This window comes from Myotis daubentonii, chromosome 1 (assembly GCF_963259705.1).
Source record: "Myotis daubentonii chromosome 1, mMyoDau2.1, whole genome shotgun sequence".
Classification (NCBI taxonomy): Eukaryota; Metazoa; Chordata; class Mammalia; order Chiroptera; family Vespertilionidae; genus Myotis; species Myotis daubentonii.
Window position 1 is genome coordinate 184,550,659 of NC_081840.1, and position 13,669 is coordinate 184,564,327.

General features: G+C 47.5%; 1 protein-coding gene across 1 annotated transcript in view; it reads left to right on the forward strand.

Moving 5' to 3' along the window:
• The first annotated feature begins 12,912 nt into the window (after positions 1–12,912).
• The window catches only part of SCARB2 (scavenger receptor class B member 2), a 64,065-nt gene continuing 63,308 nt past the window's right edge, over positions 12,913–13,669 (forward strand). Inside the window, exon 1 of the mRNA XM_059668102.1 lies at positions 12,913–13,234. Coding sequence (XP_059524085.1) covers positions 13,118–13,234 — 117 coding nt within the window. The 5' untranslated portion in view covers positions 12,913–13,117. The remainder of the gene's footprint in view (positions 13,235–13,669) is intronic.

Sequence of the window (13,669 nt, forward strand, 5' to 3'; positions counted from 1 at the left end):
ATGGAAGCAGGATTCAAACACAAAGAGACTTGAGTCCACTGACAGTGTTGAACTTTTTATATGAGCCCTGTGCTCCCAGAAAGCAGTTGAGCAATCTTCCCACCTTTTTGTGTTCCAGCTAAGCCACAAAGGACCACCTGCCTATCAGAGATAAGGCGTGTCTTTGCTCTTCCTCATGACTCTTGCATACCTGCCTCTACGAAACCCTAGATCCTCATTTTTGTTTTGAGATGTTCATTCCTTCCTAATGAGCATTTTTCTGATGCAATAACCTGAGTAAAATCATCCTATTAATGGTCTGATGTGTTTTGTCTTCACACTATAAACTTACTCACTGAGGACAAAGTCACATCCTTTAGAAAATGAAATCCAATTTGGATTTCGGTTGTCAGGTAATGCCCATTTTGGTAGAATGGTCCATATGCATTTCATCCAGTCTCTTCTCATCATTTCATGCTGGGGCTGACCGGCAGGTCCTGAGCGACAGATGAATGATTACTCTGACACACGTTTCTGTAAAAGAGAAGCTAAGGGGCTAGTTTGCTTTAGGAGCAAATAGCCCTGATTGCCTGCCTCCTTAGCTTTTTATTGTAACAACAGCTTGAACTAAAATTAACCTCTAAATACAACCAGCAAGGTAAGTATCCTTGAGAAAGCACATGCTTCTACATTGTAGATTCTACAAGGTCAGGTCTCAAAGACTAAACCTAGAGATTCTAGCAAAATACCCAGGGGATCAGACTTGTTTGGAAAAGTCAAGGTAGGTGGACAAGGTCCCCTCAGAGGCCCCCAACCTTTTGAAGAATCCTCCTTACAGACATTCCAACCAAGTCCCGTGCTTCCCCACAATTTCAGACATTTTTACCAACAGGGAGAGAAGGCAGATACCTGAACAGATGTGAGGTAAGGTCACTTCAGGGGAAAATAAGACTGTTAAAGCTGATGGCTGTTGCTACAGGAGGGAGCCAAAACAGATTTGAGGTTTAAAAACACAACTCCTTTCCCCAAATCAATCAATCATCAATCAATCAATCAATCTTTCTCTCCCTCCCTCCCTCTCTCTTTCAAAACTTCAGCAAATACAAAGGCTCTCAATAGACAGCTTTAGCCAAATCCAACCAGCATTTGAATTTTCTGCGTCCCACTGTACTGCTTCCTAGGGCACAGAAATAAGCAAAACCCATGTCTTGCTCTCGTAGAGCTCACACAGAAGTAGAGCTCGCTTCTAGGTGTATTCCACCCCGAAGCGCTCTTGAATGCACACTGGATGAGGACAGCCACATATGGAGCGCTCAAGAACAGTAATACCTAGTACAGGGATGACCAAAACGTCTCATCCCTCCTGAACTAGAATCCCTAAATTCCTCCTATCTCAGCCAATGGTTTGATATTCAACTTTCAACAAATATTAAGAACCTACTGTGTCCCAGGAACTCCTCCAGACGCTGCAGAAATAATCTCATGGTTGAATCTTTCTGTGCCTTGGCTTCTCCATTTGTATCCAGTGTCAAGAGTAAGGCGCCCATGTAGCACAATAAAGGACACTCACTTTCAATTTCCACAAAGCACATCTTGAGGACACACAGGACAGATCTCCCTCTCATTTGTATGAGTAATAGTACCCCCATATCTGGCACCCTTAGTATCCAAGAGTTTACGTTCATTCATTCATTTCTCAGGATCCTGAGGAAAACTTTCTTTTTCTTCTCATGTTGCAGTAGGTGGTAAACACAGCAAATTATTTTTACAGTGTCCCTTGGGGCCGTTTAAAAAAACAACTTCTTAGTGAAAATGAATTCGAGAAATCTCTAGAAGAGGGGAACAAATATTGGTAAGGTCATTCACTGGAGTACTTGCGTCATCAACAGTAATTATCTAGGTTTCTGTTGTTGTTTCTCCTGTGTTACAAAAACCATGGCCCATTTACAGACACATGCCATTTCTTAGCAAGGCCTTTAGCTTCCTTCTCTTAGCGTTTATACAGTCCTGATCATTGTTGTCGTGCTTTGAAGTCTTATTTAAATTACCAATGAGTTATTTCTATCAGAAGCTCTGCCTACTTAAGAGGCAATTACTGATCAGAAACAGTTGAGATGGACAGATGGCAGACAGCGGGCAGGCACATCTCAGGTATCCGGGGCCTGGCTGCTTCTCTCCTCTCCGCCCTGCCCAGACTGGCCCGTCTGCTTCCTCCAAACCCACTTGCCACTCCTTCCCTTGAACTCCGCTCCTGCCTCTAAAACTATTTAGTCAAATTAGCCTCTGGGAAGGGTGGGTACAGCTTCACTGGGTACTGGGGGCAGGTGGGTGTTCATCATAAGGGTAAATGCAAATGGAGAAAAGAAAAAAGAATTTCCCTGGTTTAGTAACAGAAAGAGACTCCCCCTCTTCGGCTTTCCTTTAGAAAACTTGTAATTGTAAATGCTCTCTCTGTCCCTTTGAAATGTATGTAAATCTCTTTCAGAGCTAAATAAGTCCCTGGCCATCTTTACAATCCCGGAATGTCTTTCTCAAGGACTTGGAGCCATCTCTTTATATGTAATCATCAAGAAAGATAACATGCCTATACCTCGCTTTCTGTGGGAGGGTAGGAGCAGGTGTCTGGCTCCAAGTTGTAAAAATATCTCTCTCTTGTCCTAAAGATACAGAAAGTTTTCTTTTTCTGTTGGATAATTGCTGAAATGGATGGCCACCCAATTACCGAGCAAATATAGGATGAACTATGTGTGATAAATGGTGCTGTCACGCCCTCTCACTTGAGAACCCATTATTATTCATTTTGAGAGCGTGTATGGAATAGGCTGTATCTGCCTGGATATTTAAAAGGGTGAGACTTTTTTCTCTTTGCCATCTCTTTAGCAGACTGCCTGTGATGCTGGTTTAATGCATATTCAATAATAAAACTGTTTCCTTTCTCTTTTGCGGAGAGGTTTCCTGGGTTGGCAGGAGATTTTATATTTAATTGCATTGCCTCAACACCATCAGAATCTGGGAAGACAGGGCATGACTGAGTTAATGCCAGTTATTCCAAGGTCAAGCCTGAATGTTCCAGGACACACTGCTCACCGGTAGTCCAGAGAGACGCTGGGAGTGGGGGGTAGGCCAGAGACACTGTTAAGTGCAGGTGTATGTGGGCTGAGGGTGGGAGTGGAAAGGACAAATACCAGTTCTGAGGTCCATTGGAGGAGGATTAGGAACCAAGGTCATGACCCAGCCTGGAAGGATTATGATCTCGCTTGCTGTGTTTCCCACATGTTAGGATGCGCATGGGTCATGGGAAGTTCTGCAAATGTGGGTTCCTCTGGTCCAGGGTGGGCCTGAGCTTCTGTTTCTAACAAGCTCTTCCAGGTGGTTCTGATGCTGCCTGTCCTGGCATCACACTTTGGTAGCAAGAGACTAGAGTAGTGATTTTCAACCTGTGCATCTCACGGCACACATACACTTTTTTTTGGCCAATAGGTATAATTTTGATTCATTCTCACCAGATGGCTATTGAAATTTTCAAAAGATTATATCCTTTTTTATTGTCGTTAATCTTACCCGAGAATGTTTTTCCATTGATTTTTAGGGAGCGTGGAAGAGAGAGGGAAAAACAAAGACATTGATTGGTTGTGCCCTTGACCAGAATCAAACCCAGGACCCTTTGGTCCACAGGCCAATGCTCCATCCACTGAGCCAAACCAGCTAGGGCTGTCTGTTCCTGACAACCACCAATTAGTTTTATGTCTCCAAGGATTTACTTATTCTGGACATCTTACAATACGGGACCGTTTGTGTCTGTCTTCTTTCACTTAGCATACTATTTCCAAGTTCCATCCAAGTTGTAGCACGTATCAGTACTTCATTCCTTTCTATGGCTGAATACTGTTTTATTGTATGTATACACCATATTTTTGTTGTTGTTGTTCACGGGCTGATAGACATTTGGGTTGTTTCCATCTCTGGCTATTGTGAATAATATTGTTGTGAACGTTTGAGTACAAATATTTGTTTAAATATCTCTTTTCAGTCATTTGGGGTCTATACCTGGGAGTGGGATTTCTGGAAGGCAGGGTAAGTCTATGTGTAACTTTTTGAAAGCCGTGATTGCTATCTTTGTCTCTTCTGGTTTAATTACAAATGCTGCTCAAGCTAGATTGCATTGCAATGGAAGCAATCACTTGTCATAAATATTCTGAAGCATTCTTCATTAAGGCTGAAAAGAGACAGTGTTTGTTGTTTACCAGAGAACTGGGAATGTCTAACCCAACAGTTGTAAGATTAACTGAATACCAATCTTCTTTGAAGTTGGATCCACTTCAGGATAATCCTTTCAAAGAGGTTCAGGGCAGGAGGTCAGGGTGATTCGGGGCCAAGAGTCCTGTGGGCACTAAGTCAGAGGTGAGGTGCAGATCTGATCTTCACCCTTTCCACAGTCCACGCCTTCACCCCCAGCCCTAACCCTTGCCTCATTCCCAGCCATCTGCTCTTCACTCAGGGCTGACAAGGATTCTCCTGACCCTCAGGCAGCTCTCTTCTTCATCATTCCTTGCCCTTTGCTCCCCACCAGAGATAGATACCGAGTAAACTTGGCCTTCTCATTTAAAGCAAACTCTACCCAGGCAAAATCATTAACGAGTAACTGTAAGCTCTTATGTTGTTTATTTAGCCCTGATTTCATAATGTGCAGGAATCACGATCTGCAGGAATCAGACTGCCCTGGTATTTCATAATACACTGTCGTTGCCACACTGAGCTAAATGGCTATCTACACACTCGACTCAAGCCCTGGGCTCTGTGGCTCCGTTGGTTGGACATCATTCTGCGCACCAGGAGGTTGCTGGTTTGATTCCAGGTCAGGGCCTATGCCTGGGATGCAGGCTCAGTCCTTGCTAGGGGCATGCAGGAGGCAGCCAATTGATGTTGTGCTCTCACATCGATGTCTCTCTCTCTCTCTCTCTCTCTCTCTCTCTTTCTCTCTCTAAAAATAGCAATAAACTATTCTTTAAAAAAATAATAAACACACTACTCAAGCTTCATTTGCTTCTAGAAAGTACCATCAAACTACCTCAAGTGAGAACAGACGAGAATACTGTTCATATCAGAGCATGCATTGGGAATTACACTTTTAGCACCTTGAGATGGAGGGGCACCTGCAGCTTATCTTATCCCTGGCTCACCATTCTAGTCCAACATTAAGACCAGAAGTATCCCTTCTCTCAAACAACTAATGCCAGTCCCACTGCCCTTCTTGGTCGCCCATGTCACCAAGAATGTTGGTCCCGCACAGCTTTTCCTTCAATGTTCACTCCTTTTCCCTTTTGCTCTCAGAAAGCACAAGGCCAGAAGCCCGAAGAGGTGGTTGAGAGCCTGAACCTGGCTAAGTGTCTAATGGGCTTGGGTTCCTTTCAGTCCTAGCTTCCCTCCTCCTCCTCCTCCTCCTCCTCCCCCTCCTCCTCCTTCTCCTTTTTTATTTTAATATTTTTATTGATTTCAGAGAGGAAGGGGGAGGGAGAGAGAGAGAGAGAAGCATCAATGATGAGAGAAAATCATTGATTGGCTGCCTCCTGCTCTCCCCCTACTGGGGATTGAGCCTGGGCATGTGCCCTTGACCAGAATCGAACCTGGGTCCTTACAGTCCGCAGGCCGATGCTCTATCCACTGAGCCAAACAGGCCAGGGCTAGCTTTGCTTCTCACTGGCCATGCGACTTTGGATTACTTTGTCAACCTCTGTGGCTCAGTTTCCTCATCCTTAAAACAGAGGTAGAGCTTCTACTCCAGAGGGCGCTGCAAAGGTTAAATGAAGTCATGTGAGTCCAGCGTCCAGCAGGGTTTGGCACATGCACAGGCCGCAGATGATATTGTTGACACACTAACCACAGCGCCCACTATTTCTTCTCTCCTCCTTGCTCCTCTGTCTCCCCTCTCCCCTCCCCCTATTCTGTCAGTTAGAAGAGACTATGCTCATGGCTTCAGGGAAGGGAGAAGAAGAAGAATAGGTTATTTCTTCCTACTTGTGTTTTAAAAGCTCTGCATCTTCAGAGGAACAAAAAGAGAGAAGAATTTGAAGAGAGGGTTCTCATTTTCCTACAACCCCAACAAAATAAAACCAAAACCAAACACACGGATCATATATCCCCCTAGCTTGGGGTACAGAGATAATAACGGGGAAGCCATAGGGTTTCCTGGTTGGAGGAGGCAGCAGACAGGGTCACGGACAACGTCACAGCCTCCCTCTGCCCTGGCACGCTGTGAGTATGGTATCATGTACATGAGAAAGAAGCTCTAGTCCAGAGAACTGTAACTTGTGTCATAAAGAAGTTCTGTAAACGCAAGAAGTTTGGGGTGACTGGTAAGGTCAGAAGGGAGAAGACAGAACGTTTTTCTTATGGATCCTGCATTGCTCAGGGTTAGGAATGCTCCACAAACATTTAGAAATAACAAATATCAAGTCACTCGGGTGTGATGGTACCTTTTATAGATCACCTACAAACAATAGTATGAAAGCCAGGATATTTAGAATCCTCTTAGAGTCTGGCCGATCACAAAGTAAGAAAGGCCTAGGCCACTTCCATTCATTTTTAGGCCCCTGGAATATTAAAATAATTAATAAATAACAAAACACGGTGTTTCGGTTCTCTATCCTGGTGTAACAAGCCACTCCAAAACTTAGTCATTAATACACATTCATTCATTTGCTCCCAGTTCTTCAGTTGGGCGGGGCTCAGTAGGGAGGGCTTCTCATCTCTGTGCCATGAGCATATGAGCATATTCATCTGGGAGTTAGATGGGCTGTGACATCCTCCAGTTACCCTCTAACCAGTGGTGCAATCTGAGCTTCTACATGGCGGGATCCCAAGAAGGTAAAGGGAAAAGCTGCCAGGCCCCTTAAGGCCTTGCCCTGGAACTGGCCACTCCATCAGTTCCATCACACTCTCTTGGTTGGAGCAGGGCACAGGGCCAGTCCAGACCTGAGGGGAGGAGGATGAACACCTCTGACTGGAGGCACAGCCGGAGCCTGCAGAGATCGGAGGGGTTGCTGGCGGTCATATCTGGAGACTGCCTCCCACACAGGGTTGTAAAAATTGTGGTGTTTACGTTGAACACATGAACACTTTTAACATAAAAGTGCACAATGACTATATGATGACCCTCCTTTAAGTATAATATCAATATTCTACATGTAGGGTGGGGCCCAAAAAACCCTCTTGCTCCCCGCTGTCTTAGAGTCTGTGAAGGAAGGCCTCTCTCTCCGTCCGAGTCCTGTATGATTGTGTAATTGGTAACAGGCACTAACAGGCATTCATGCCTAAGGGCACTTGTACCCTTCACAGTCTGGTCCTTCTGATTGTAGGTATAGCGAAGCCATAGGCCAAGCATGTCAAACTCATGGCCCGCGGGCCGCATGCATCCCACAACGAATATTTTTGCTGCCCAGTCAATATAACGGCATGTAAGAAACATTTTAATAAAAATGTCCTAACTTAATTTTTACAATATCCTGTTATACATAATTATTAATAACGAACTACAACGTTTGCTAATGACTGATTACTATAATCATGTTGCATTCATTTCCCTTATGTGCCTTACGTGCAGGCGCACCACTTCTCTCCACTAACACTAGCAGCGAATATTTTAGCAGCTGATTGCCACGTCATTAGTCTTGGACTGACTTGTTTGGTGTGTGCAAAAGGAATTGGCAACAGTTCTCTGCTTAAGTGAACTAGACAGCGAATATTCCAGCTTGTCCTACTTTACCGAGGTGCGTTGGCTGTCCGGCTCCAAGGTTCTTAAACAATTCTGGGACTTGAAAGAAGAAATATGTCAGTTCTTGACAACTAAAATTCAAGACACAAGCCTGTTTTTTGACACAATATGGTTGCAAGATTTATCCTTCATGGTTGATATAACAAAACACTTCTACGATTTAAACTTAAAACTGCAAAAAAAAAGCATCAGATTATTACAAACATGTGTGACCAAGTCAACGCATTCAAATGTAAGCTAGTTCTTTGGGAAAAGCAGTTGAAAATGAAGATTTAATGTACTTTCTGACATGCAACATGAACAAATCAAGTTTGGGTGAAACTGCATTGTATCAAAAATATGCAGAAAAAGTTTTAAGCCTTAGAACTGAATTTAAAACAAGGTTTGCAGATTTAAAATTTTTGGAAGGCAAGTTTTCTTCGACTTTTTCAATCAACATAGAATTAGTACCTAATCAAATGCAAATGGGGGTAATTGAGATCCAGTGTGATTCAGATTTGAAGGCAAAATTCAGTGAAGCTGGCGTGCCTGAATTTTACAAATATTTACCTGCCAGGTTTGAAAATACTCGAAAATTCGCATGTGAAATTATTTCCATGTTTGGAAGTACTTATCGGTGTGAGCAGTTGTTTACAATTATAGAAGGAAATAAGTCTCCTGTCAGATCCAGAACTACTGACATTCACCTTGGGTCAGTTTTGAAAGTAATCACTGCGAACAAGATTTCCCCTGAAGTAGGAAAGAGAAGAGAAGAGATGCCAAGTGTCAGGAAGAAAACATTGATTTTATCATGGCTCTTGTTCTTTTCTTTTTTTTTTTTTAACTATACTTTTCTAAATAAACCTACGTTTCTATGAAATTAAAGCTTTTGTTTTGTTTTGTTTTTTTTTTTTGCGGCCCACATAAACTTAAATCTTGGTTATTTGGCCCGTGTTAGCCTTTGAGTTTGACATGCTTGCCATAGGCAAAGCTCCTGATTGCCCCCTGCCAGGGTGTTAGCCTCCCCATCTACCTAGTAGAAGCACTAATCTCCTCCCACACAGCCCGCCCTGCAGAGTCATTAGTCTGTGCCTGCCATGCAGCAGCCACGCCCTGTATGGAGAGGTGGAGTGTCACCTGCAGGGTGAGCTGATCCTGTGGCGTGCCAGCATGCACACGCACGCGCGCGCACACACACACACACACACAGACACACACAGACACACACAGACACACACAAAGACACGACTTAATAGTCACACACAACTTCATAGTCACACACACACGACTTCATAGTCACACACACACACACACACACACACGACTTCATAGTCACACACAACTTCATAGTCACACACACACGACTTCATAGTCACACACACACACACACACACACACACACACGCGCGACTTCAAGTGCCGTGTCCTGTGGATCAGAAATGAGGAGGGGCTTTGGGAAGTTTGTCTGAGAATTTGGGGGCTCTGGGTAAAGTCCCTGTCAGTAGCTGCTCTGGGGTTGGGGAGAAGATGGACAAGAAGACAGCCAGGCCTGCTCCTCACAATGAGGCAGAAGTTACTGTGGGATCACACAGACGGCTATTTTGGGGACATAAGGTTGTTGTGTATTAAGTTGTTTGGATTTTCTGTAATTAGGTCCTTCCTGTTCTCTCTTATTGTTTAATACGTTTTTAAAATGCTAGTCTGGTCAGCTGTGCTAAGAGGAACCAAGAAAGAGGTTTTTGTCGTTTGAACCAGAGTTTTAAAGGGGAAGCAGCGTACCAGCTGCCTGACAGTGGGGACGACAGAGTGGTGTTGCCCAAGTGAGGGAACCTCAGGCGCAGGTAAACGGAGGGCCACTGGGTTGGAAACTCTCCCCACGCAGAGATGAGTTTAGTAAATCTGAGTCTCTCCCTCCATCCCAAGGTCTGTTACTCCCTCGTGGACCAGACAAGAGGCCAAAAGGGACCTCAATGAACAATGAGAAGGAAAACTGAACAGGGATTGGTGGTCCGGGGCTGGTGCAGGTGGGTAATGGTGGAGTTTGCTCCCAAGAGTGGAGCCAGCAAACAGAAAACCTGGTCTTAGTTGGGATAGGGGGTTCAACTGGAGCCTGAACTGCTAGGTGCTGCATACGCAGGCCGGCAGGTTACCAAATCATCTTTCTTCTCGTTAATGAAGGAGAGAGGACACACAGAGACTGCAGAAGACACCTAGGAAGGGGATGAGTGAGGATGAGTGGGCGAGCATGGCCGGTTAGGCACACTGGGGCACAGGGCAGAGCTTAGCTAGACAGCTGGGACCTACAGCAGAGATGGGGCAGGGTCAGGGGTCAGGAAGGGCTGCCGCTTGTGGATATGTGAGGTCGGGGAACTACCCAGACACTGTGGCCACGACACTTGGAAGACTGGCGTCATTCCAGACCCCACCCAGGTCTGGTTGTCTGGGGCTGCTGCTCAGCTGGGCAGAGCTGGGAGTGGGCAGCCACTGTCCCTGCCAACATCCCAGGCTCAGCCCTCCCCTCAAAATCTGTTCCAATTACCTAAAACTGAGTAACACACTACTCGTTTCGGGCAGGGCAAGGAGGGATCGCTCTGCTCCATGTGTCTATGGCCCATGACTCAAATGGCTGGGTCACTGGAGGGCCAACCAGGCATCTCTCCTCCTGCTGGCTAGAGGCATCTCTCTGCGGTCTCTCCCGGGTCCTCTCCAGCACGGAAGTCCCAGGGTACCTGACTTCGTAGTGGCTCAGAGCTCCAAGAGCAACGAGTTCCAGAGGCCCAGGCTAAAAGCTGCAAGACATTTGTCACCCAGCTTCAGAAGTGCCAGGATATGGTGATTTCAACCATATTCGATTGATTTAACAAATCACTAAATCCAGCACAAATTCAAAGGAAGAAGCTACAGATCTCACCTCTCCACAGGAGTGTCCAAGAACTTGCCACTATTTTTTAAAAAAACGTATTCTATTGATTTTTTACAGAGACGAAGGGAGAGGGATAGAGAGTTAGAAACATCAATGAGAGAGAAGCATCAATCAGCTGCCTCCTGCACACCCCCTACTGGGGATGTGTCCGCAACCAAGGTACATGCCCTTGACCGGAATCGAACCTGGGACCCTTCAGTCCGCAGGCTGACGCTCTATCTAGTGAGCCAAACCAGCCAGGGCTTTTTTTTTTTTAAGATCTATTTTATTTTTTAAAAAATATATTTTATTGATTATTTTACAGAGAGGAAGGGAGAGGGATAGAGAGTTAGAAACATCGATGAGAGAGAAACATCCATCAGCTGCCTCCTGCACACCCTCTACTGGGGATGTTCCCGTAACCAAGGTACATGCCCTTGACCGGAATCGAACCTGGGCCAATGCTCTATCCACTGAGCCAAACCGGTTAGGGATTTGCCACCATTTTTAATGCATCACAGCATCTCACCGAGTCCTTAGCAGAGTCCCCCAGCTGAATTTCCTGTCCCCAGACTCTCCTTGATGGCAGCTGGGAGGCAGCAATGCCCATGGGAGATGACGGGAGGGTTTCCGAGGCCACTAGGCCTGCATTCTGGTCCAGGCAGGATCCACCACTCAGCAACTGGTTGGGCTTGTCAGGCTACTACTTATCTGGTGGAGCTGTGGTTTCCTGGTGTGTAAAATGGGAATGCTACTACTATGGTGGCCAAGGAAATGCACTGCTCAGATTTTCCAGTGCAGAGCATAACTGCCCAGATGCTGAGCTCTGAAATCTGTCCTCTGGTATTCATCGCTTGGTGCCCAGGCCAGTTTCCTAGGACTGCTCCTAGCCCACGACTAAGTACTAGAGGCCTGGAAAGTGCTGGGCTCCTGAGATAGGCCAGTTTGGCGCATGGGCCCTCCAGGGCCTTGCTGAACTTTCTTAGAGTTGCACTGCCGTACAAGATGCTTCCCTCCAGCCAGCCTTCCTTTCTTGCCTCTCTCCTTCACAAGGATCACATCTGCATCCCAGGTCCGGCTCTCTGTCCATTTCCCTCCTAAGTCCCTTGCACAGTGCTCCTGGCTGGCACTGCTTTTGAGGGATGGGGACAAACAGCTACAAGTTCACAGGGCTGCTGTGGATATTAAATATGTGGGTGTATGTAAGCACCTAGCCAAGGCCTGGCATATAGTTGACATTCATTCCACTAATATTTATTGAGTCCCTGCAGTGTGCAGACTTTAGCCCAGGTGCCTGGGAGATAATGGTGAGCAAAGCTGATGTCAACGTCAGGGCCACCTGCTTGAAACTTCCTGCTGACTCCCACGGCTGAGAGATAAAGTCCCAACTCTTCTAAGGGACACAAAGAGCCCTTCAAAGTCTGACCCCGAGGCTTCTCAACACCTCCCACGCCACCTGCTGCTCCCCTGGGCCTATCATCAAAAGGACCTTCTTTCTTTCCTCCTACAATCTTGCTCTTTCACCCTCAATGTCTTAGCACATCTTTTCCTTCTCATTGGAGTGCCTCTTCCTTCCTTTGCACACACCCCTCAGGTGACAACCCTGACACATCCCCAAACCCAGTTCAACTGTGGGGCCCCAGGTCACGGGACAGAACGTGCTTGTTGCACAGGCCTCAGCACTCACCTGTAAAAGCACGGTTACACTGCGCCACAATGTGTAACAGTGTCCCCGCCACCCTGTGAGCTTGCCGAGAGCAGGGGCAAGGTTGTATCCATCCTGAATGCCCAGTGCTTGGCACTTGGTGGGCCTGCAGTACCTATGCGCAGAGTGGGTGTGTGAATGAGCCCAGGAGGACTTCTTAAAAATATATATATATTATTGATTTTAGAGAGGAAGAGAGAAAGAGAGAAACATCAATGATGAGAGAGAATCACGCCCCCTACTGGGGATCGAGCCCGCAACCCAGGCATGTGCCCTTGGCCAGAATCAAACCTGAGACCCTTCAGTCTGCAGACCCACGCTCTATCCATTGAGCCAAGCCAGCGAGGGCAGGACAGGCGACGTTTGGAGGACACCGCGGGGCCTGCAGCGAGCGGAGGGGGCGCGGCGGGGCCTGGAGGGGTCAGGGAGCCGCAGGCGCTGGGGGGCCGCCCGGGACAAGCGCGGGCCGAATCGCGGCCGCCGCCGCGGGGCACATGACTGTGGGCTCAGCCTCCGCCCCGCCCGCCGCCCGCCCGCCGCCCGCGCAGCTGCTGGCAGTGCTCTGCCGAGTGTGCGGCGAGCCGGCTGCTGAGCCACGGCCTGCGAGCTCCCTCTCCGGCTCCGGAGCAGCGCCGGGCGGCGCCGAGGCTGCCCCAGGGAGGGAAATCGAAACCGAAGCGGCTCATTCCTTCCCGGGCCGCCGGCATCCGAGGGTGCCCGGTCTCCCCTCCTTCCGGCGGGTCGCGGGCGTGCGCCGCCCGGCCCGTGAGCCGCGCGCAGAATGGGCAGGTGCTGCTTCTACGCGGTGGGGACGCTGTCCCTCCTCCTGCTGGTGACCAGCGTCACGCTGCTCGTGGCCCGGGTCTTCCAGAAGGCCGTGGACCAGGCGATCGAGAAGGTGAGGGGGGCTGCGTGTGTCCGCGCCGGGCGGAGGGCGGGGGGCCGCTTCCAGCCGACCCCCGACTGCTGAGCCTTGTGCAGGGAAGAGCTGCGCCTCTGCAAACCCTCCGATCACAGCCCTCCTTTCTTCCCTGTCTTCCCAGGGTTGGGAGGTAGGGCTTAAAGAAGGATGGAGAGGCATGGAAATGACTGTGTTCCCTTTATAACAATAAGTAAGACTGTGGATCTAGACGTTCAAAAAAGCTTTCACTTATATTCTATCCTTTGCATCCCCCGCCCTGCCCTCCCTTCACCCTGATCTCTGTTGAGCCCAAACTCATTTCCCTCCCACTTGATGAAAAAAAAACAAAACTAAACTAAATGAAAGTCACCACAAAAGAGGCAAGTTTGTTGGCTGCCTGCGGTGGCCTTTGAAGTGGTGTGGGGCTGCGGG